Consider the following 26,211-nt stretch of genomic DNA (forward strand, 5'->3'; position numbering starts at 1 on the left):
ATCTCACCAATAATGGTTCCAACAAAAACAGAGCAAGCAGACACAGAAGTCAGTTAGCATACATGCAAAGCACATACACACCCTGACGTGCTTGCCTGCACAAACACACACGTGCTGATGGGTTGTTACATTTATGGTGACAAATCTAAGCAATATCGGTTTTCACAAACACCACGAGAGAGATTTAGGTTGAGGGAAATGAGGGACAGAAAGTGATGGATGGCTGAAGGAAAGACAGCAAAAAGATTCCACTCGGACTGTACCATGATAAAGAGGGGAGTGAGAAATCAACAGAAAGGGAAGTAAAAGTGGGAGAAAAAGAGGCTTAGGGAGTACAAAGGACAGAGCTGAAGTGCATGTGTGTGTGGGTGCGTGTGTTAGTAAAATCCACTGTGGGCAATATTAAAATGGAGATTTTCACTCATTCGAAGTCTCGTCTTCATTTATTTATTTTTCATAATGTCAGATTTCTCTTTTGTGAAATCTGACAAAGTAAATTAAACCCAAGCTCTATTTACAGGGTTAGTGTCAGTCTTCAGGATATTGATGTAAGTTAGTGTAATGTCCTCTGAGCTGATGGGAAAATGACAGGGTGTGCGAGTGTGTGGAACTAGAAAAATCCAGCTGCAACCAGCAGCTCAGTGGTTTGTATTCTGCTGCTGCTGCGCTCTCCCTCTCCACAGTATCTTTCTCTCTCTGTGTCTTATTCCTCCCTCCTCTATTAAAACCCATCACATTTCTCTTTCTCCCATCCCATCCTCTCTCTCCCTCTGGACTATGGTTTGTATCATTTTTAAATGCTGATGTGCACCTTCATTCCCTCTATGGCAGACTAAGTAGCAGCACATAGCAATGAGCAGTTCCATAATTCCACAGTACAGTAAATCCCACTTACATACTTATATCAGCAGCAGCTGTGTGCCTCCCTGCTGGTGAGTTGTGGGAATTGCGCTTAGGATGTTGCCCCTGTCCATGGTGCTGATCTCAGCCAATTTTGTGCTGCCGCCTGGATGAATATCTGGCATCGTGTCCTTAATAGATCAAATTTAATGAGATGCCTTAAAGCATATTACTTAACTAATTTTTATGATGACAGAATGTTAATTTATAACAAGCAAATTGAGCTATCTTGCAGCCGCTTCTCTGCAATGTTGTTTAAATTTACAACTATTACAACAGAAATTCCATATCAGGGCTGACATTATTAACAGATGTACAGCTTTCACACAGTGTGAGGAGCAAGGTGAGAGGATGATACATCTTTAAAATGATCGTTTCAGGATTCATGTCACTTTTCAGTGTAATTCTGGTCTGCTTGTGCATGTAAGTGCATGTAATATCAGTGATGTTTGTAAAGGAAGCTGGGATTTTGTCATGCCAGTTAGATGCATCATTGCAGACAAATGAAGGAATGTATTTCCCTAGCCTTGCTATTTCTTGAGTTTCTTGTGTTCCTTCTTCCTGCTGCTTTCTGTAGCTATGACTTGGTATAGCTACAATTATCGCAACAGCCCTCTTCCTCTGCTTGTTGTGCTTTGCTTTTCACCCTTCGGTATACTTAAACTCTGCAGTGTGCAATTTCATAGAAACTTACTTAAAAATAACCATAAAGATGTTTTTAAAATTCCCAATAGATAAATTTAACCCAAGTATAAAACAAACTAAATGACATGACAGAGAATTTTATAGCAAACGACAGTGAGAGAGAAACAGCTTCACTATCTCTGTGACCCACAAGGGACAGGAGGGCAAATTGATTTTGCCTCCCCAGTAAACACACACACAACAATTCACACTCTTGTACACACCAGCATAAACCAATTAGAAAACACCCCCTGGAGCACTTTGGCAAATCACATTACAACCCAGGCTTCTTTCGGTTCAATGGGAATGGATTCTGCCCCATAACTGACCAATCAGTTCTCACAGGTAGTAATGCACATAGTTTTTTCCATGTGTGTGTGTTTGTGTCTGTGTGTGTGTGTGTCTGTGTGTTTGCTGGAGTGTGTGCTGGAGTGTTGATAGGTAGTAAATTTCCCATAGGGTTGAAAGAACCTTTCACATCAAGCTTTCCCAGGGGATACAGAGAAATAACAGTGTAGTGGAATGTGATGTATGTGTGGCTGCACGCCACCGTATGATGTCAATTCTAGTAAATTCTAAGTTTGGTTTGGGGTCTGCCAAAAACTGCTGTCTACTTATTTTTATTTTATCTGCACTATTCCTATGTGTGCTAGACTATGATAACCAGCTAGATGTGAAATAAACCTGCAGGCTTGGGGGGAAAAAAATCCCCCTCCCCCTCACAGATATCCACCTAGCTTTGTTTACTTTCCGTGACCTTTGACTTCTCATCATGTTTTACAGCTGTGCTGTCCCTCTTGAATTATAATGTCTTTGATGAAAACAGATTGCAGGGACTTCAGGGTGACTTCTCTGTGTACTTGCTGCCTCAGCTAAACCTCCTGACCGGCTATGTTTTAGATATTTAATGATGGCTATCCAATTCTGTATAATTTCACATTAAGCTCTTCAGTTGTGTACTGGACATGCACTGGACTTTTTACAAAGATAACTGGCTTCCAGTGTTTGTAATAAGCTTGTTTAAATGCATCTTATACCAATTTCTTTGCTGAAGTTAAAGCTAGCAGAGAAAGAAAGACTGCAAATTTGAATTTGGTATTTTGCATCTGGCTCTGCAAATAGAAAATCCTCATATATGCAACTGGCATTCATCAGTAAACGTTATCTTCCTGCACTCTCCTATATGACACTTTCCTTTTTTCTTCTTAATCACTTAAGAGGGGAGTCTTCATGGCTATGAGTGTGGCTTACTGGCTAATGAGCTGCAAGCAGTTACTCCACTGCAGTTCTTTAGATCAAAGGAAAACACAAATATAAGGGACAACCTTTGGACAGTCATAGGAGCCAATACAGTAATGGTGTAAGCGTTTTTTGCTGGGTGTAAATAATCTAATCTGATGACTTGTTTACTGTCTATTTGTCTGATCTTCTGTTTGTTTCACCCTGTAAAACTTCTTACAGTGATATCAGAACATTAGACTGACGTTAATAAACCGGGTGGTCCGGGAAGAATTTTTCTATAAGGTGTATTCAAATTCTTCTCCTTGTCTTTCTGTCTTCCATTCTTTCTCCACACTTGGCTGCCCTCGCAACAGTGGGACACCAGTTTCTAGTTAGGCCTTTCTGCCTGTGTAAAATGAACAAATGGCGGGGGCAGAGAATTGACAGTGACACCTAATCGATGCCCATCTGAGCTGCAGCGACAGACAGACCACGTGTCATCACTGCTCAGAGATGACAAATAATCACCATGTAGTGATTTGTGTTTCCCTGCAGCTACAGCAGAGCTTCCAACACTCAGGCAGTGAGTACACATCCACACACAGACCTACAACTGAAAGCACAGTAGTTTTCTCTTCGTGTATTTACTCAAAAAAGGGAAAGGTGCATTATGTGCATGACTTACTGAACACTGAAACGGTGGAAGGGAAGAGTTGAGAGTTGAGAGAGATTGAAATCTGAAGAGCTAAACCTAAAACGAACAAATAAGTTAGGCTAGTCTCAATAAAGAAGGATTTAAAAAACAAACAATAAAAAAACAAAGGTGTATAAATAGACAAACAGCAGCTGTAGCATGATTGATCGTAAGTCCCTGTCTCTAAGAGTATACTCTGCACACTGTGAGCACACTCCTACAGAGAGATCTGATAGGATTGGAGGGTAAATTGTGTGAGTGTACATATAGGTAGTAAATTTGTTATTGTCATGTATGTGTTGTTTTTACGTTTAGGCATGTGTTAGCGTGTGCTGCTAATAGGATAGCTTTTGTGCGTTGTGTTATTGGTAATGTTGGCTGAGATAAAATCAGCAATTCCCAACTTTAGCCAGCAGCTACATTGGGTGAGCTGCATGACAGAGGTGTTATCATCGGACACATATGATATTTTACAAGGATTCCCAGGATTGTGACTGAGTCATTACACAAAAGACCCTGAAAGCCAAGTTTTAGTTAAACTTGTTGTCTTAGTGACAGTGACACTAAGTGACAGTGATGTGGTATGTAGCAGTGGACTAGCAGGTTTGTTACACTCTACCATGGAACAATACCTAATCTGAAGCATCATAATGGCATCATCGTTACCTGCTAAATCCTTTTTATATGACTGATAAATTTCGAAGGCAGTGAACAATTTCTGTGTTTTTCCAGGTCTTAACTACGGTCCCCTACATTACATAGCCTTTACTCAGTTAGAAGAAGTCCTGGCAATGTGAATAATGCCTTTCCTGTTGAGTTCCCATTGAGCAGGATGCCACATTGTACAAATGACAGGGTGCAGACTGACCCAGATATTGTTTGGCTGCACAGTATGCAAGGAGACCGCGTGCAGTTTTAGAGGCTGACTCAGCACGCTGTAAGTCAGGGTCAAAACAAACACGCACACACATGCAGAAGAGTCAGACGCTGGGGATGGAGGAGGTGAGTCAGCAGTGAAGCAGGGACAACACTGACCTTTACACACTGTTCTTGTCTGTTTGTGAGTGAGTGTGTGTTCATGCTGTTTGACTGCTGGGAACCAGGTGGACTTTAAATACAGAGGTATCACCGTTTGGTCATGTGGGGATGCTGTTAACTCAGTAAACACATTCTTTCAGTCGTTATTCTCATTTTAATAATGAGTGAGCAAATAGTGTATGCACTGAGTTTATATGATCTATTAGTACTGCTAAAGCTGAGAATTAAGTGTTAAAAATACATATAATATAAGCAATGCTCTTTTATGTATATTCTTTTAACTCTGACTGTAATCAATTTTCTGTTAGTTTGTGTAAGAGTTCCTGTTTGAACTCAGTAACTTTGGCAACAAATAATACATGACAGTCAAATTCTTTGAACCTTCACATTGCTTATAAGTCTGAAACTGCAAATGCGTTTGAAAAGCCCTCTCAGCAATTTTGGAAGTGGCAAGCTTTTTGAGAGTTAGTTTCAATTGCCCAGATGTCAGGTACTATTGCATCAGAGCACCAATAAGTTATTTTCCCTACTTCTTATAGCAGTGATGGCTCAGTGAATGGAGTACTGACTCACTGCTGATAGGGATTCCTTTTTATAAATTTGCTCTTATATTTCAATCCATGACTTGGAGTTAAGCTCCTGAATCATAGTTCAGCCTAATTAGACCAAGTTTCTGATCTAGGCCCAGTAATGAGGCTCTACTCTCACTAAAAAGCTCATTCTGAGCAGGATGTTGTTGGGTACTTGGAGATGAAATGAGGTGTTGTGACGTGAGAGGTACAGTTTATGGGGGTTTTTTTTCTTTGTGTTTTGTACTCAGCAGCAGTAGGAGTCATGTCTGACCCTGTCAGCTCTCCGCGAGCTTCACTCTCAGAGATGCTCTTTTAAAAGACGGAGCTTGTGTTTTTGTCTAAATGTCAGCATCACATCAGTTCTGTTCTGGGGGAGTCAGTGATGCTCTTTACACACAAACACAAACAGAAAGGGAGTACACATTCTTTTATCCAATCACACACATGCACACACACACATACAGTATAAATAGACATGCTCACACTTGTATATGCAAATGAAAAAGAGGAGAAAAAACACACACAAGCCCATTAACACACTCACACGCACCCTCACAGAAATCCTGGCCCCAAAGCATTTCTAAGCCAGAACTGCCAGTTTCATGAGGCAGAACTAATTCACTGTAGTCTGCCTCTCTTTTCTCTTCTCTTCTCTTCCCCTCTCTTCTTCTAACCCCTCATCCTCCTCTCATCTCTCTTTCTAATTCACTAATATCCTTATCCCCTCCTGCTGCTTCCATCTTTCAGTCTGACATTTTGCCTGCATCTCTGCTCACTCTCTGGTTTCTTTTTTCCATTTTTTTTTACTCTTTGTCTCCCTCCTCCTCTGCTTTTTTTTTTTGTGCATTACTCCCTCTGCCCTCCTTGTGCCTCTGTGATATCCCCTTTTCTTCCTGCAAGAATTTGATGGGCAGTGATGTGCTTGAAGTATTCTTCAAAAGCAGCAAAACTGGCCCCAAACTTTTATTTGAAGTAAAGTACACAGGAAAAAAAAATTGCTTTACCAAATTTCAGCTACTAAACTATTCAGACGATGGGGGGGGGGGATAGCTGTTACTGTGCAATCGTTTGTGATTTTTTTCACATGTTTTTCACAGCTCTTACAAGGATTATGATGACATATGTGAGAAAAGATGTCTAAAGCCTTTTGTGGCACCAGAGACAGCTGTGGAAAGTCCAAAAATGCTTCAAGTGATGTCTTCTAGCTTGTGTTGGTTCATGCAGAAGACTACTAGGACTAAACATGAAAAATAAAATAAATACATAAATAAAGTTATTTCCATGAGGGACAGACATTAGCTCATCAGATCCCTGCAGCCTGGTCCTCCTCCTCTCCTTGAATTACTATGATTCAGACCACATTAGCTACTCCTAAACAGCAAAGCTGGAAAAAAAAGCCAGAAACTGCAGTTTCTTGAACCTCTACGTGAGGCTGGCTGCAAATGTGAGTCACTCCCAGTTAACTCCCATGGTACAAACTTTCCAGGAAATGGTTTACAGCTTTATTTAAAAGACAAGAAAAAGGATTTCTAATAATTTAACCATTTAAATTTTGTTAAGACCTAAAGTTCCAACTTTGGTCATTTTGACTGACAGCTGATGGCCAACAGGTAATTACAGCCCCAGCTAGGGTTGTATACGGTATTTTGAGTAACTGCATTAAACTTCTCAACGGTGTTAGTGGTGTTGTTGGATTGAGGAGCATTTTAAAGGCAGTCATCTCAAAAATAACGTGGCCTACTATGTAGTTAAACGAGCTACATGTAACAACGCATACAGGACGTCTATATGTTGACTGAAAATTTCAATTTGTATGATCTCTGAGTCTGTGTGATGCAACTGCACAGTCTATAGATGCACATTACTAAATAAGCTGTTAACAAATGCTGGGTTCATTCCTCAAGCAGTGCTTGTTATCATTTTTAAAAAGTAATTAATTACATTAACCATTTACTCTGTAAAGTAACCTGATAGAGTATGATGTTAAGTTACAATAAGGCTTTGATCTTATGCTAAAACACCCCGAGTCCTGAATCAACTGTCTCAAATGAAAATTAGATATTTAAGCGGAAAATTAAACATGGCTGTAAATGTTTTGTTCATTGTGTAGTGATTTTATATGCATTCAAATTAAATTACAATTCCCTCTCTGCACTACAAAATAGTGAAGAGATATCTCACTTTGTTTTATTACCAGCGACATTCAGTTTCATGTTACTGCTAGGTTTCTATTTCCCATCTACTGAGTCATGGAGCAAACAGGAGGAAACCAGAGCTGAGAGAGGTTCTTATTTTCCTGCCCCTTTCTTTACCCCGAGCACACTCTCATTTACTTCTTTTGGATCATTCTCTCTCTCTATTGTCTGCGTCTGTTTTTTTCTCCCTGCAACACTCCATCTTCTCTCATGTCCGCCTCCACCTTCACTTACTTTCCATTTCTAACCCTCCTCCTCCCTCCCCCTCTGCCTCACTCACTGCTTTCACAGTGGAAGACTTTCCTTCTCCTCTCCTCGCTCTAAGCCCTCAGCTAAATTTTCCTCAAGATTTTTTTTCTCCTCCACCTCCCTTTCTAGCATCTGTCTGATTGTGTCTTTTTCTTCACCCTGCGGGATGAGCCAGCAATCTCCCCTACCCGTAATACTCCTGTCCAAGTGAGGACTGCCTTCTGCACTTCAAAGTACACAATTCAGCACTTCAAAGTCTGCAGTCTTTTTAACACTAAAACCAAGGCTAGATCAATTCCATCCTAATAATACCCAGCAGCCCCCAACACTGATGATGAGGTTCAAATCTCTATATAAACAGCAAGGCAAAAAACTTTGAATTAGTTCACTTTGTTTTCCCAAGAGGTAATTTGGGTTGTAGCTGTAATGATGAAAACAAGAAAAAACAGGACTTACAGCTTGTAGGTCTCTGCAGTCATATAAGTAATCCACGAGAACTCAGGACCACAGAAAAGCAGGTTGCTAAACTTAGCTTCAATGCAATATCAAAAATGTTACTCCAGATAAAAATAACTTCTTGAATGCAATCTCTTGGCTTTGTTTAAAAGTGATCAAATTCTGCATTGATGAGTTAGCTATTGCTAAAACTAACAGACTCAAACAGGCTCTCCTCCTCACTGTCCTCATTTCTAAAGTGCTATACAAGCCCTAAAATCACAGCTAACGAGTGATACCACTGAGGTATCAGTTCTGTCACTAGTTAGCGAACTCAGAGAAGTCACATTCAGTACTGGCTCCAGATGGAACTACACATGTGGTAAAAACCTTATCTTTAAACACTTATTTCTCGAATCCAGCTTCACAGACAGCATTAAATCTATGACAGTATTGTAATGGAAGGCTCCATGGTGTAAATTAGCCTTAATCCATGCAGTGTTTCACGCCCAGTTTAACATTCATTTTTCTTTCTTCTGAATTCATTTTTCTTTTAGCTCTATTTTTATTTTCTTTAATTTAAAAGAAATATATCTTCCAGCCTGTGGAGCATAGCTGCCAAAAAATGCCTTAAAACTAAAACAATAAGTTAAAAAGGCTAAAAAAAAACTGTGATCGTTTGGTGTAATGGTGATAATCTATTTCATAATGTAGTGATATATCTAATATTGTTATTCAAAGACAATTTTAAATTGAACTTTTATTCTTTTGGGGAACTACAATATGTATCATGTGTTAAAGGAGTTTTATGGTGGCTTATTTGTTCCCAGAACACAAACTGTTATTGGAGCTCGTTGTCCGTCTTGATTTTCTGTGTTGACCCAGAGCTGAGATAGCCAGAACCAATGTGTGCTGTGCTGCTCTGCTCCTGGCTAGCTGCCAACCTATTACTGCAGGAGTCAAAATCCTCTAGTGCCTCTAGGCTCTATATATGTGCACACGCACACACACACACACACACATACAAACTTGTGCAGGGAAACATGCTTACACTGCACAGACTGTAGAGAGTTCCCTTTTGCATTTGGTGTTTATTTGTGTGCCTATCTCTGTGTGTCAGTCGGTCCCAATGAGACAGTGAGTCTGTTTAAAATAGCTCTTGTGACAGATTTGTGGGTCAGACTCTAAACACATCATGTCCATCTGCCAGCCATAAAGTCTTCCACTTCTGAGCCTGCTAGTCACAGTCAGGTTACTAGTTCAAATCACCGGCTTGTCTGAGTGAATCTAGACCAGAACTTCACAACCACAAGGTCAAACTGGTGTTGAGAATGGTACTTAACCTCTATCCAATGTACTGGAGCTGCACAGTGGTTGGGGGCCTAGTGGCCCAAGGATGACTTGTCCTGTTCGTTTCTATGGGCGGTAATATTCTTTGCTGTAAAGTCACAAAGCTCTGTAAAAAGAAAGAACTACGAACTACGAAGAGATGCAATATGACCAGAAAGAACTGGAAGGATGGTCAACTGTCATTATGAACCAATTCTCCTCAAACTCAATGCAAAAGTGTGTAGATGGCCATGATTTTATATCAGCAGTAGATCTCGTTCACTTCTGAGGCTGGCCTCAGCTGTCTGGTTTGGAGAGATTTTGCCTGCGCAGGTAAGAGAGAATACAGGTGTGATATGATAAAATCCCCTTTTATGAAACATAAAATGTTTAGTCTACATTTCAGTCTGAAATCTGCATTTAATAATACAAGACTCCTTCAAGGGAACAAAATTTGTATAATACTGGAAAATCTCCAGTACATGCACTACTTTTTATGGATGTGGGTTTCGCCAGTAGCAAATGGAAAATGAACGCTCATGGGAGCATTTTTGGACATAAGGTTTAGCTCAGAGGCAAAAAGGTGACAAATTTACAGTCTATAAACCTGATACAGCATATGTTCAGCTTCTAGGACTTCTCATCATAGCTGCTTCTCTGTGGTAAGACTAATTCAGGTAGCCTATATAATAGAAATTCATCAAAACAATCCTCACAAATCTGAAAACAGCCAGATGCTGATGAAAACTGCCTCTTTTGTCTAAAGGCTCTGTATTCTATTTACAGTGGTTACAGTCCTAGCTTTAGGTAACTTCAGAATCATCATCATGGCAGCTATAAACTGACAACATATGAAAGATGTAGCAGCAGCAGAGGAACGAGGTGGGCACATCAACCTTGTCTCACGTTTTATTGGCTCTGTTAAGAATAGCCGGCCAGAGACAGAAAACAGGTAGGAGGTGAAAGAGAGACGGCAACACAATATGCATACGCATGGACACAAACACACGCATACACAGCCTTATGCACTCGCTCCGTCACCTCTCAGAATAAGGTTACATAATTAAAGAGGCTCCATTGTGATGAGAAAATGAGAAAATGTTTTAAAATGTGTGTGAAGTGAAAGTGAGACCTGTTTCGGTTACATAACCACAAAAGCACCTATAATTCATCCTCCACCTATTTGTCCTCCCTGAGAGCCTTTCCTCCACCCCCTCCATACCCCCTTCCCTTCTCTAATTTATTTTTGTTTCCTTCTCCTCCTCCTACTTTTCATCCCCAACCGTTAATTCATTTCCTTCTTTCCCTCCTCCTCAAGCTTAATTTCTCATTTTTTATGTTTTTCTATACTTTGTTCTTCTTATTCTTCTCCCTCCTCTCCACCTTTTATTGCTTCTTCTTCTCCTAATCCAATCCAACACTAACAAAAGCTCTACATTTGACTGATTTGTCGTACGTGTTTCACTTCACAGGAAGCTGCAATGTTTAGTGTGCATGTTGTATGAAGCGACCAAAAAGGGATGTAAAAAAAATCAAACAGACTGCATGCACTGACATTTTTCTTTTATCAAGGATTTTCATTACTATTATTATTATTTTTAGATCAGTCTCAGCCAAACAATTTTATGATGCAATGCGTCATACTCATTTCATCCTATTTTCTCTTCTGAGCTCGCTTCACTTTAATTCACTTCACTTTGTTGGCTTGACAACAGGAAATCTAAATGAAACCAGAGTCTCTGGGACTTGCAGAATTATCCAAAATAACCTATGTTAGAGTCTTAGGAAATCTGAAATTTAATAAGAGGACACAAAAAGAAAAAAATGGCACCTTCTAAAAAGTAGTTAGTTACTGACGTAATGGAAGATTAATTTTAATATGTGCAAAGTTTTTGTCATTTCCACAAGTGCATGTCTGATCAGTGTTTGCTGTTACATGTTTTTCACTTTCTGGCTATTTGTTTATTTCTCAGTTATTTGCTCGCAGTCACATTCCCCTTTAGACATCCATTGTGTGTGTGTGTGTGTGTGTGTGTGTGTGTGTGTGTGTGTGTGTGTGTGTGTGTGTGTGTGTGTGTGTGTGTGTGTGTACTTGTTCACATGAAATATTAACAATGGACAGCAGACAGGAGAGAAGGATGAGGTGCAGAAAACAGCAAGAAATTCGGAGAGGAAGTAGAAACTGAAGAGGAGATGGAGCTCCAGAGGGAGGAATTAGAATGGAGACGGAGAACAATCGAAAGCTATTCTGAAAATCGCAGGAGGAAAAATGTTTATGTGGGAGGGCTCCTGTGAAATCAGCTTTTTGTTGCCATATAAAAGTCCGTCTGCTCAGGCTCAATGAGAGAGGTGATGCAACCTGTTCACCGAGTAGTGAAACCTGCCCAAAAATCATTACAGGGTGTCTTTGGGGTTCAAGACTTTTGGTGTACAATAATTAGGTCCAAAAACCAGGGGGCAGAATTTAAGATGTTTATATGCTGACTGTCCACAAATATGAGACCAAGCCAGACATGATACTAAGCAGTGGCATCTATGATGTGATGGGAGTGATCCAACTTTGCAAAATAGCTCTTTTTATTGTTGTACTTATTCCAAAATTGGACTTTCATTTTGATCATCTTCATTGTAATTGTGATTTTTTATTTATTTGATCTCTTTAATCTTTTTATCTCTTTATTTTTGGGGGTGATGAGGGGTTTGATGGGGCGGAAACACCCAAACGTTTTGTTGTACTCCTCTGCCACAAACTGAAGCCAGTTGCATCAGACTCAGCAGTGAACCACATGACTAAAGGCTGAGCTGAATTACAGTATATGTGCACATGTTGTGTCACTCTCCCGTTTTCCTCATCCTCCAGCCCTATGAGCTTCTCTGCTTCCCTTCTTTTCCTTTTCTTCCTCCTTCTGCTTGTCATCCCTCTCTCCTTCTGGTAAGCCTTCAGCTACAGAGGCCTCCTCCATTTTGCATTGATGTGAGCTGCGTGTCTACATGCGTGCATTTGTGCTTCTGTGAGGATATGAGTGTATGTGTGCCGCAGTAGAGTGCTGCCTAAAGCGGAAGCCTGTGCTAAGGAAGTGTGCGCTCGAGCAGAACAATGGCATTCTGGGTAAAAATAGCCCTTGCTCTGTTGGAGGGAGAGAAGCAGAGACAGAGGGTGACAGGCAGAGTGGAGAGAGGGAGGAGAAGATACAAGTTTAATGACTGTGTAGAGAAAAGAGAAAAAATAGAAACTTCAGGTGCAAATGTGGGAAAAGTAAAACAGGAAAAAGAAAATCATGAGAATGACTCAGAAACTGACAGAAGTGCTTCTGAAGGTTGGGATGTCTTTGTAACAATAAACTAATCACACTTAGTAGATATAGAGATATTTGACATCGATGCCTTTAGTCATATTTTGTAGCTGTGGAATAAAAGATGTGGCAATCTTTCATAACTCATTATTTTACAATATATGCAAAGTTTGGTTATGAATAGCAAGACTAGCCTTGAACCAGCCATGTAAATGTAATAGTCCACACAGACATATAGTAGCAGTACTGTGTAGTGGAGAAAGGAGTGACAGAAAATCATGCCTATAGATGATGCAGCTTTGGCCAGAATCACAGATAAATACAGTCCTGTGCAAAAATCTTGACCCACGTCTCATTTCTTTAGATTTTACTTCCAAGGAAAGAGACATTCTTGTCATTTTTAAAGTGCCTTTGGATAATATTTCTCCAGCTTTTCTTGGATGTCTTTCAAAGTTTTTCTTTGGACATAGACTGCTCTTTTACTCATTTTCAGTCCAGTCCTTGTACCTGTCCTTTTTTTCCATCCATCCAGCCATCCATCCATTCGCTTCCACTTATCCTTTCCAGGGTCGCGGGAGGCGCTGGAGCCTATCCCAGCTGTCATAGGGCGAGAGGCGGGGTACACCCTGGATAGGTCGCCAGTCTGTCGCAGGGCCAACACACAGGGACAGACAACCATTCACGCTCACATTCACTCACACATTCACACCTAGTGACAATTTTTTCCAATTTTCAATTCAATTTTATATATATACAGAGCCAAATTACAATAGCAGTCGCTTTAAGGAGTATAAGGTAAAGCCTGTAAAAGATTACAGAGAAAATCCCTGCAGTCGAATTACTCCCTTAGAGCAAGACAGTAGGAAGGAAAAACTCCCTTTTAACAGGAAGAAACCTTCGGAAAAACAAGGATCAGGGAGGGGCGGCCATCTGCCGTGATGGCCTGGGAGGAAGCAAGGACAAAAACACACTGTGGAAGAGAGCCAGAAGAATGGTACTTTGTTTGTGAAGCCACTTAACACTGACCTATGACTTACTGAAGCATAAAAACTAGCACCAAACCCAACAGACTGAATGGAAGGATGGCTGTCAAGATGACATTTTTACGAAAGGGAAACAAGAACTGGAATGAAAATCAGTATCAACAGGCTTCATGGAGATCCAAATTTCAGTGTTATTAAAGCAGTGTGGGAGCATCTTGACAGCGAACAGAATAAAAGGCATGCGAAGAAGAGCTTTGAATGTCCTTCAAGAAGCCTGAGAACTGAAAACTACTTAAAGAAATGACAAAGAAGTTGCCTAAAAGAGTTCAGGCTGTGCTGGAAGAATGAAGGTGATCATATCAAATATTGAGTTACAAGCTCGTTTGAATTACACAAAGTCTCACTTTAAATGTGTGTTTGAACGTGTTTCAATAAATAGCTGCACCTATTTAGAAATGAGTGTAAGCCTGAGAGTTTTGGACAGTACTGTTACTCTCCATCATGAAGGTGCAATTGCTAGACCTCTATTTGGATAAGACAAAGTAAAAGCAATAGTAAGTTACTGCTACAGATTTTCTGTGAATAAAATCCAGTGGCAGGGAAATGCTGCTTATGACAGGTGGATATGAATAAAAGGCAAATCCATTTCTTTCCCTATTATTAAGTGCGAAACAGACGGAGTAACTGAAAATAGCAGGAAATGGACTGAAAAAGGGCAGAAAGGTAGACAAGAGAAAAAAAAAGACAAGAGCTGGAAGGTATAGGACAAAAACAAATCCAGCAATGCTCAACATACTGTGAAAGGACAGACACTCTGAAAGAGAAAGAGAAGATTCAGAATGCGCTGCAGAATGACACCGGCACATGAAAAGAAAACAGCAGTGCTCTGCGGCATGAATTAGCACTGATGGAGCATTTTAGTGAGTGTTATTGACAGGAGTAGAAAAGGCCAGATTGTTTGTGCTATGTAGGTTAAGTGGGCACCACTGGGGTACTCTGTGGGAAAACACACACACACACTTCCCTGTAATGTCATCTTGAATATACTCTCTGGGAAAAGGAGGGAATGAGTTCACTTTAGGGTTGAAAAATGATTCAACCATTTCAGAACCTACAGTACAATGTGGCGCTTCAGGGGATGTACACACAGAGAGTTGTGTTTCCATCATGTCAGAGGGCATTACATCGGCTTACATTCATTTGCTGTACTGTACTGTATTCAGAATGTATTCTTCAGGAGTTTAAACCTGAACCCCAATTAAGCTTCATTTATGTTGGGCTTAAAGATTTGACAGTGATACATCTCCTGTATAATCACTGGGATATAAACTCATTTTCAGTTACAGTTAGCACTGAGGCAGCCAATCAGAAGATAACTTCCTCATCAGCTACTTTGTTCAACTATAATTGCTGAAGGCGTTTGAGATATGCCAGTGACGGCGTCTCAAAATATTTTCTTTCTATAATGCTATGAGTCCCTAATGCTGAAAAAGATTTTCCATCTTCTGATAATCTGTTTCTTTTTTTTATGCAGAAGCCATGTTGGTGGGAATAGGATACTCAAATGAATTTAAATTTTAGGTTTCACTGAGCGCACATACTTTTTAAAACTTTTTTCCCCTCATTTTTAAATGACTGATCCAAATTTTTTAATATTAAGATTTCACTTATCCTAAGCTGCATTATTCAGTCATTTCAAATTAAATGTTAAATTGTGAGTTTTTCTGTGAATTTTATATTGTAGAAGAAGTTTTGATGACAAATGGCAAAAGATAAATGATTTTTAAAAAAAGAAAAACAAACACTTGGATTTAACCTGTTGTCTGTTCAGCTTCTAGTTCCTCTACCATTTAATTGTTTTCCTTACTGTAATTAGCTGGTCGTGATAACTGGAGGCAAGCATTTTCAAAATTGTTGGATCAGCTTATATTACTATATTTATTATTGTTGTGAATCCTGTGCCAATTACAATGCTCACTGCTCGGCCCAAAGCAGCACTGTCACTGTGAAATCTCAGGGAGATGGAGTCTTTTGTGTGACATCTAATCGCAGATAAACTCCCAAAAGGATTCAGAAAAAGACAGGGGATGGAGCAAATAAAGGAGGCCTGAGAGCGGGAGAGAGCTATTAAAGGCAGAATGAGCCAGAGAATGGAGTTTCTGTAGAAAGAGATTTGGTGAGTTTGGTGTAGAGAAAGAGAAAGGACTGGAAGTGAAAAAGAATAGAGATGGTAGATAAGTGTTGAAGAGGAACAACTGCTTCTGTCAATTAATCATTACATGAGTAATACAGCTGCTCTTCAGCCCCAAACTCCATTAGCTGTCCTGGACAGAAACAGGCACACTGGCAGAGAATAAACAGAAGGTGCTGGTGGCGTTGGTGGGCGGTGAGGTAGATACTGGAGAGATCATCAAAAATACATAATGCATAAGTATTATATATTATGTTGAAATGCAACTGTAAATGTAAAACTAACCCTCTTCTCAGTTTTATGCCTTAGACCTCACTCCTGTAGTATTGCTGTGCTGCTAACTCTATTAGTCAGTGTTAGCATAGGACAAAACACTTTATAATGTGTTTTACCTCATTTATGTGTTGTACAGGTAGATAATTTATTGTTTTTAGTCACTCTCATCATTTTTTTTGCCACTGAAGACTGTTAATTTTATCTTGAAACCCAAAGAAAAAAATCCCTGAATGCTCATGGGGTAGAATTAGAAGAACCATTAGCAACTAGCTAATTGGAGCAGTTAGCAGTAGGCTGCACAACACTACAACACCACTTAGCGCTACTTCTTTGTGTTGTATGTTGTATTCTATTGTGTTTCATGTTGATCTGATGTTATACGTTTCTTTTGTTACACTATGAAGCACTTTGTGTCACGGCGGGACACGCTGGTATATTTATGGAATGGACACAAAAGCAGACACGGGAGAAACAAACTAAGGTTTAACAAAAAGCGAGTCATTTATTTGGCTGAAAAAACGTGAAGACAAAACAAGGCAAGGCGAATAGGGGCAAGGGCCTAAACTGGGAAAACTAAACTATGAAAACAAAGACGTAAGGCATGAACATGGAACTGAAGAGGAACATGCAAACATAAACTGGAAAAAGTCTGAACATGAACCTGAGTAGTAGCAAAAACTCTGTGGCCTGACGAGACATGACATGAAGGTAAACAGGCGACCCGACAAAGAACAGAAGGAGACAGGGGACTTAAATACACAGAAGGGTAATGAGGGAAGTGGAAACAAATGATCATGATGCCACAGGGGGAAGTAAAACAAAACACATTGAAGATGGAAACACTAGACTCTTCAAAATAAAACAGGAAACATTGAGAAACGAAGACATGACACACGAGCTTGACAACCTGGACACAACACAGACATGAAACACGTGACAGACTGGACAGGAAACATGACACAACCATCTCAGGAGACAAAGATGAATCAAAAACCAGAATAAAAATTAACTAAATCCTAACTAATAATAACACAAGAACCTATTATTACAAACTTAACATAAGAAAATCAAAAATACAAAATAGCCTCAAAACAACCCCTGACACTTTGTGATTCTTCTGTCTGTAAAAAGTGCTACATGAGTACATTTTAATTACGTAGAAGCTAAAGAGGCAGATACAATCCTTTGCAGTTGATAGAAACAGAGTTAAGAAGTAGAGGTGGGCGGATTGATCCAAATATCGATAGTACTGATAGCAATGATGTTCAGTGCAATAGGATCAGTACTTTATTTCTATTCTATAAGTTCAGTATGTAGCCCACTGAAATGTGTTTAAAAAAATGTAGGGAAATTAACCTCAAACATGCACTATGAAAAATGTCTGAACCTTTTCGTGCTGACTGTCACATCTATTCTATCCATAGCTTACGGCACATTTAAACAACAGAAGTTGACCCAAAGTACTTTAGAGGCAGGTACATTTACATTTACACAGAATAAGATGAAAGGTGTTTTGTTTTATTAAATACTTAACGTGAAAGTAAAAATCACAGTGATTTAGTGGTCATTAAAATGTGTTCAGCATTTACAAATTGATGATAATTCGTCTCATAAATCATGACACATAAATCATGCTCTCCCCTATGTAAGCTGCATTTGTAGATTAAAGTATCAGCATCTGTATTGCACTGGCATTGACAAAACAGTTTTTGTATTTACTTACAATACCAACATTTGCACTATTGTACTTCACTACTAAGAAGAAGGGAGTAACAAACTAATATTCACCAGGTGGATAAATGAAAAACTGTTGCAGCAAGCAAATTTGTAAATACCTCTTTGTCATATTATCTTGAAAGATGATGGGTTTCTAATAAAATGTTGAGTCTCTGGAGTAATGTTTATGATATTGTGAATTTGTAATATATTTGTATGCTGCTAGTTTGGCTTTGTCAGAATGAAGAAGACCAAATTACAAGATAGATTAAGTACACTGTTGTGCACTAAAGTCTTTCATTTTTTGTCACTCAGGCTCACAGTGTGTGAAATCGAGTAGAGTTGATCTGATGAAACAGGGAGTAGCTGTTAGAGCGACTTGGCCTTTTAGAAACGTGCATCAGCTCAGCTTAGCCCGCTACAGCTCTGACAGCTCTGTCTGGAAATAAGATTTTCAGTGTACACAGTACGTGAGTGTATGTGTGTGTGTGTGTGAGGCTGTTGCTGGAGTTTGCTATTTAAGTGAATGCTGAGTTGAAAGTTAAGAATATTAATCAGGTTATGAATGTGAAACATTATTAATTAATCCACATAATGCGATCTTTGGTGCAGTAAGGCTAAGTTTGTATCACAATTACACACACAAAAAATTACATGTTTGTCTTTTTGTCTTCTCTCTGTTTCAGAAAAAAGAGTGGTTATGTCTTAACTGCCAGACCCAGCGGCTGATGTCTGGAGAAGGTCTTGATGAGCCTCCACTTCCTGTTCCTCATCCGTCTCCCAAGCACCAACCCACGGGCTCGCCTCGGCACCAGACACCAATCACTCAGCAAAGTCCCCTCCACAAACCTATCACCCAGCAAGGGTCCAAGCCAGGCCAGCCCCAAACACAGAGCCAGAAGCCACAGGCGGGAAGTGTCGTTAGCAGCCCGTTTGCACCCACAGCTGCCAAACAGCCAACTGAGACCAAGACTACAGCACCATCCACGACACCAGTAACAACAACAGAGATCGAGAAACAGCCAAAACCATCAGAGGAAAAGCTCAAGACTGAGCCTGAGAACCAAACTTCCAAAGAGACCAAGCCCTCCCAGAAGAAAGGAGAGCAGATCACACCGATCAAGGAAATTAAGAAGTCCAGGCACTATGATGTAAGTCTGATTTTTGTGTTAAACTAAGGAAAATGACCAAAAAGTGAACACAAATGATTTTTCAGTTTTTTAAATGTGTCCAATATCACATTCAAATGTGAACTATGCAAAAGGACACAAAGAAAATGCGATAGTAATCATGTAATTGTAGAGAAATATGTGGATAGAGAGATAGAGCCAGGAGGGTTTTGAGGCATGTCTGTGTACACTGAAACTGATTTCCTCCAAAATTTCAGGATGTATCGCCATTATGAAGAGACGTGCCAGGATAGACTTAGCAAGACACTCAGTCCATGGAAGTAATGAATTTTGATTGGACTGTTCAAAACTGAGAAATAGCAACTTCCACAGGGCATTAGGCTACTGTTGGCTCTGATTTAACACTATATTTATAAAACTGAACTCAGTTGACAGTTTAATCAAGAATGTAAAACAAAAAACAGATCTGGGTCCCATGTAAGTAAAAACTGACTTTTGAGCTATGGTCCAGCTTCACATTTATGTATTTTGTTTTTTTTTTAAATCAAACTCCCACTCTGGTTCAGACCTGCAGAGCTGTAGCAGAGGATTTCTCCATGCTACTCATTTTAGTGGCACTAAAGCTAGAGTTAAAAAAGGCCAAAGTTCATTTTACCTTGTCCTTCGCACAGAAAAACTGCTAGGTATAGTTATCTAAAGGTTTTTCACATTAACTAGAGACTATGTTGGTTTACTGTAGATGGCCTACAGCATCGTGTGCAGCTGTGTCACTCACATCCATGCTTCTATGCTTGTTGCATTCTTTCTTTGCTATTGTTCATGAATGCAGCTTAACAACTAAAAATTTCTATAACCTGATTCTCTATATTCACATAGTCATGGGAGATGGGTCAGGGTTAGGATTACTTTTAGCCTTTCTGGATACAAACTCAGTGTGTGTGTGTGGGTGTGTGTGTTTGTGTTTTACACCACATGTATGCTTCAGACTGACTTGAGAAGTTTTTTATTGTTTTCACTTCCAGCCTCCATGCAGCCACCTGATGCTTCTTTTCTTTATGTATTCAATACTTATTCCCTCCGTAATTCCACTTTATTACACATAATTTGATATAAATATTATTTGTTTTGATTTCTTTGTATGTGCGGATTACTCTGATTGCTACCTACGTCTGGTGAAAATTTCATCTCAATAGACGCATTAGAAATGTTTTTACTGAGAAAAATGTTGACACATTCAATACTTATTTTTTCCGCTGTAAATATTATATATCGGGGTTTTTTCAGGGTTTCAGTAAGTAAATTACAGAGGATCGTTAGGTAATGCATGATACATAGATTGTTGCTTTTATTATGTATTTGTGAGCTTTGTTAACAGATTTTTTCTTTTCTTCTCACCATGTTTCTTGTGAAGATTAATATAAGCTAAATCAAAGTTGTTTTTTGGTCTCTGATCCATAAATACAACTTATGGTTGTTTTGTTCTTTTTTTAAATGGGAGTCAAAATGCTAATGCTTTACAATGAGCCTTCTGATTTCTGATACATATTTTATTTGCAGTCATATTTAATCATTTCTAAAATGGGAAAGTTCATTATTATTATGGCGCACTGACAGCCACCCTGTCAGTGCGCCCCAGGGTGGCTGTGGCTACTATGTAGCTTGCCATCACCAGTGTGTGAATGTGTGTGTGAATGGGTGGATGTCTGGATATGTAAAGCGCTTTGGGGTCCTTAGGGACTAGTAAAGCGCTATATAAATACAGGCCATTTACCATTTTAGTGACATCTGAAATACATCAGTTTTGACTCTGCACTTATTTACAGAGGGATGAGATACTTGCCTTGTCTCATTTCCCCACACTCTATTAAGATGATATTGTCACTAAAAGTGACTGGTGCCCATGATGTGTCATATTTTTGTACTGTATCTCTTGCTCGGTTAATATGGCTTTTGTGCTGCCTATGCAAAGCTTATTTAATGTTTTCAGTTCTTGTACAAAATGTCCCTATATATTTCTATTCAGACTGATGCTCATACATATTTTTACTTGCAGCACTGACATGATAATCACTTTGTTTGCAGATATGGTTACTTTACATGGCAAAATAACTGTTGCATAGACGTAATGATAGGGAATTCTAAGCTAAATCGGTTCCATTTTCCTCAATGTTGGACGTCCATATTGATTTGGAAAGTATGTCATTGATTCCCGTTTCACAGTATGCTGAGGCTGCAAGTGGCAGCAAGGCATTGGATTACCTTGGGGAGAGACAGAGATTGAAAAACAAAGACAGCAGGAAGAACCTTTTCTTGCTGTTCTAATTCGTCTAAAAATTGGCATGTCATGAATCTGTAAAATCTCCAAGCCCTTAGTTCATGTAACACTCTTGTGGTCATTTTTAAGGTAGTGCTGGACTTTATCATCTGAGGAGCTGCTAAGTAATTAAATTATACAGAGCTCAAAGTACAGATGCATTATAACCACCTTAAGAGCTTTTCATGATTTTTTCCATCCTTTTCTCCATCTCCCCAATCATTTACCAGGTTAGTCCCTTTGAGATTATAAATGATTGTTATTAAGAGCCATTGATGAATGAGTTTTCATTTGTTCAGATATTAAAGTCAACTATACAATCTTACTTTGAGCTCATTATGAAAAGGAAAAAACATGAAAAAAAACACCTTGACTAACCTCTTTCCATCAATGGCTCAACATACCTAACAATTATAAGTCACATTAAGATTACTGCACAATAATGTCATTTGTCTTGAGACAAATGAATAAATCAGATCAGATTCAAAGATGTAGAGTAAAATCCAAGTGTTTTGACTCAATTCTCAATTTTTATTACATATTTACATATTTAAATTAAATTGTATTTAGGTTGTTTCTATTTAGGATTTAGTGTTAGACATGTTAGCTAATGCTAGTGAACCTCATGGTAATATATTTTTGTTTGTTTGCTTTTTCTTTAGATTCAAAATAATTACATATGAACCTCTTTGTGTTATATAAATGTAAAGTTTCTAAATATGTAATGACTGCTTTTCATGACTTCATGTTAACCATTAACTGTTCAGTGTTATCTTGTTTGTGCACCACAGATTGCCACAGGAAACCATTCCTACTTGTGGCCATCAAACTTTGACATTCAGATTTTTGTTGTGATATCTAGTTTATATTGTGCATAGTATTGTTAAATGTTGGAATATTTATTTTAACACTGAGTCCCTTTTTATTTGTTTTGACTCGTTTTTAGTGAGAGAGCTTATATTTTCTATCTTTTCTATTTATATTTCCAACCTGGGATGAACAAAGTATTCTGATTCTGAATAATTCTGATAGGCATTGTGTAGCCTGAAGAATCTCAAAACTTTATTACATTTTCCTATGTTAAATTCCCTTAAATTGTAAGACGTGAGTAGCATGTAGTATTAAATAAATAAATAAATCTCCTTTATACTGATTTAAACTAAAGCATTCCATTTCAGCCCACTGGCTCAAAACTAATTTTAAAGGAAAAACATAAAATGTCTTTAAGGTGATTTAGTGATCATGTGAATGAAATCCAGTTCATATGAAATCAGTTTTATCCAATTTTATTTTTATTTTTTTCTATTTTTTTTTTGTTTATTTTTTTTTGTTTTGTTTTGTTTATTTACAAGACAATGAAAGTTGAAAACTGCAGTTTTGGCGTACAGGTTCAAGCATCATAATGACATTTTTAATATAAACTGAAAACATACTATATTATCATACAAATAGGACTATTATAGTTCACAACAAATTTCTAAATAAGAAATCCCATTTTAAAATTCTTATTTATGTGTGTTAATAATAAAAAAGTATGAATTGTGCATCTAAAATCAGAATGTGATTTTAAGTGGGCTTAAATTGTATGCAGATTGGTATTATTGACCAGTTTAAACACATTGTAAAATTTTAAATAAACTATGATTTAAACTAAAAACCTTAGCTCCCCCAAGTCTAATCCATTTGTCTTTCTTTTTTCTTTTCTCTGTAGGATACAAAAAACAACAGCACCCACGACTTGTCACGCAGCCCTCAGAGTCTCAGTGACACTGGCTACTCATCTGATGGCATCTCCAGCTCCCACAGTGAAATCACAGGTCTAATCCAGGAAGAAGAGATGAAGCTGAGTGAAAGGGGAATCAGTGGCCGGGGCTCCCCACCAAGTCCCTCTGAAATCACCAAGCTGGAAAGCTCCATGAGGCCATTACTAGAGAAGAGCTTCTCTGAAGAGAAGGCAGACAGAAGGGGGAGGAAGCACAGAGACAGAGATTTGGATGACAGAGGGAAGCAACGCCCACGTTCTCTATCAATCCCGCCAGATGCATATGACTCTGATGAGGAGCTGGAAGATATACTGGAGGAGGAAGAAGATGGGGGAGACTGGGAGGGTAAGCGAAAGGAAGGAAAAGAGGAGAAGAAGGAGAAGAAAAAGAAAGAAAAGGAAGCTGAGCCCACAGAGATGACCGATGAGGAGTTCATGAGGAGACAAATAATGGAGATGAGTGCTGATGAAGACAATGAGGAGGAGGAGGAGGAAGAGATGGAGGAAGATGAAGATGAGGAAGACGAAGGATATGGCTACCAGAAACCCAAGAAAAGCCACCATAAGCACATAATCTCTGACTCAGGGAAAGAAAAGAGACGCCTTCAGCACCATTCCAGTAGTTTTGAGGAGGAGACTAAGAGCTCTACTGATGTTTATAAAGGCTCAGTAGAAGAGGGTGAGGAAGATTTGATGGCATCGCAAGGAGGTCTGAGGCGCTTCAAAACAATTGAACTCAATAACACCAATAGCTACAGTCGAGACATCGAGCTGAGCAATGAAAACGACTTAAGCCTTGATCGGGAACCAGAACTAGAAATGGAGAGTCTGACGGGCTCTCCTGAGGAACGTTCTCGTGGTGACTACTCCTCTACTCTGCCACCCACTTCATCCTCATATGGCTCTGGACAATCTCCTACATCCATCTCATCAATGGAGGAAGATAGTGACAGTAGCCCTAGTAGGAGGCAAAGACTGGAGGAGGCTAAGCAGCAGAGGAAAGCACGCCACCGCTCTCATGGCCCTCTCCTTCCTACCATTGAAGATTCTTCAGAAGAGGATGAACTCAGAGAGGAAGAGGAACTTCTGAGAGAACAGGAAAAGATGAGAGAAGTGGAACAGCAGAGAATTAGAAGTACAGCAAGAAAGACCAAGAGAGATAAAGAGGAGCTGAGGGCTCAGAGGCGCAGAGAAAGGTCCAAGACCCCACCTAGCAATCTGTCACCTATTGAGGATGCTTCTCCAACAGAAGAGCTAAGGCAAGCAGCAGAAATGGAAGAGCTTCATCGTTCCTCTGCTTCTGAATATTCGCCTCAAAGTCTGGACTCAGAGGCAGAGGGATATGAGTCCAAACTTTACAAGTCAGGAAGTGAGTATAATCTGCCAACCTTCATGTCACTCTATTCCCCAATAGAGAAAACAACTGCAACCACCACCACAGCACCATCTTCAACTTCCAAACCTCTGAAGAGTGCTGAGGAGGTTTATGAGGAGATGATGAGAAAGGCAGAGATGCTTCAAAAGCAGCAGAAACAACAGCAGCAACAACAGCAACATGGAAGACATGGGCAGTACTATGAGGAGGACATTAATGGGCAAAGTTATGATGATGAGTATGAATATGAGCAAGATCAAACAGGATATGACAATGAGGCAGCAGAGACAGAAACTGATATTTATGAGGAGATTAGACAAACATCTCAGAACATTACCAAGATGCAACAGGCCACAGATGAGCAAGTAGAGATTGAAATTGAGAGCTCTTACCCAGATAAACAGCTCTTAGATACAGGCTCAGCCTTTGCTAAGCTACTAGAGCAAAGTAATGCTCTCCTTACACCAGGTACCAGTCCCACCCAGATCTCAGCTCCTGTGTCCTTTGCTGAGACTGCAGGGCGAATCCCTGATGTCAGAGTAACCCAGCACTATTCTGCAAAGGATGGACACAAAGATAGACTCAAAACCCAAGCAGGAAAGAATGGAATAACTCCAACAGTGGCAGCGACCACTATTGCAGCATATGGTGTTTATGCTAGAGATGCAGTAACTATTTCTCAGACTGGTTCAAGCCACACTGTTACGTCCACTCAGTCTGAAATAGGTCGTAGGCATACGGGTAGTACATCCGCATCTTCAGCTACAGTCTCAAGCGTATGCAGCAAGATTGCAGAGATTACCCAAGCCTACAGTCAAAGAGAAGTCATTACCAGAAGGGTAGGGGAGACCAGGGGGATCCAAGTGCGAGACAGCTCAACATCTTCTATTGAGAGAATTATTGAGCCCCGCTCTCCCAAGTATACTACTTATTATAGAAGCACCAGTCCTCCTCTTTCACCATCACCACCACCACCACAGAGTCCCACTCGCTCTCCTTCAAGAAGAGCTACAGCTGAGTTCTCTACACAGACTTTCAGTTCAGCATTGCGAATGGAATCAGCAGGCTCTGGTCCTACTTCACCAGTAATGGCTCAGGGAACCCAAACATCACATCGATCAGTTTCCCCTAGGCTCTATCGACAGCAATCCTCTCAGGATGCCCCGTACTCCCCTCCTTCAAGCCCAGCTAGGCCAACGACAGTCAATACTGCAACTTCCCCGCTGTCTTCTCCTACCCGATTTAGCCGCCAATCGACATTTGATACTTACTCTCCATGTGGCAGCCCTCCAGACACACCACCTTACCACCACTCTCCTACACGGAGCTTTTATCGTACACAAAGAGTGGAGAAAGTAAATGTCGGAACAAGCATGGTCACCACAGCCAGCATATACACCAGAGGGTCTGTTTCAATGGATAATATCTCCCTCTGTAGGATATCTACAGTCCCAGGGACTTCGAGGGTAGAGCAGGGCCATATGATTCATGGTGGAAGTGTTGTGGACCTTAGAACAGCAACCAAACCAGCTCCTATTATTATGACTGACCAAGGAATGGATCTCACCTCCTTAGCCACAGAAAGCAGAAAATACCATGGTGGACCAGAGGGTAGCAGACATTCAACGATTGTACAGCCACTGATTATGAACTTGAACACACAGGAAACCACCACACCAACCACTGTGAGTGTCACCGTAGCTGCTTCAATGTTCATGACCCAGCCAAAACAGCCAGCAGTTTATGGTGATCCACATCAAAACCGAGTGGATCTGGGACAAGGCATGGGTTCAGCAGTTTGTCTCTCCCAGAATAAACCAGTTTCACCTCCAACTGACCCATCAATACCAAAAA

At 39.8% G+C, this 26,211-nt stretch overlaps 1 protein-coding gene across 1 annotated transcript in view; it reads left to right on the forward strand.

Annotated features, from left to right (window-relative positions):
• Window positions 1–26,211, forward strand: part of bsna (bassoon presynaptic cytomatrix protein a) — a 153,697-nt gene that overhangs the window by 89,544 nt on the left and 37,942 nt on the right. Inside the window, exons 4-5 of the mRNA XM_039604687.1 lie at window positions 18,463–18,927; window positions 22,932–26,177. Of these exons, the coding sequence (XP_039460621.1) occupies window positions 18,463–18,927; window positions 22,932–26,177 (3,711 nt within the window). The remainder of the gene's footprint in view (window positions 1–18,462; window positions 18,928–22,931; window positions 26,178–26,211) is intronic.

Source organism: Oreochromis aureus, linkage group 20 (assembly GCF_013358895.1).
Source record: "Oreochromis aureus strain Israel breed Guangdong linkage group 20, ZZ_aureus, whole genome shotgun sequence".
Taxonomy (NCBI): Eukaryota; Metazoa; Chordata; class Actinopteri; order Cichliformes; family Cichlidae; genus Oreochromis; species Oreochromis aureus.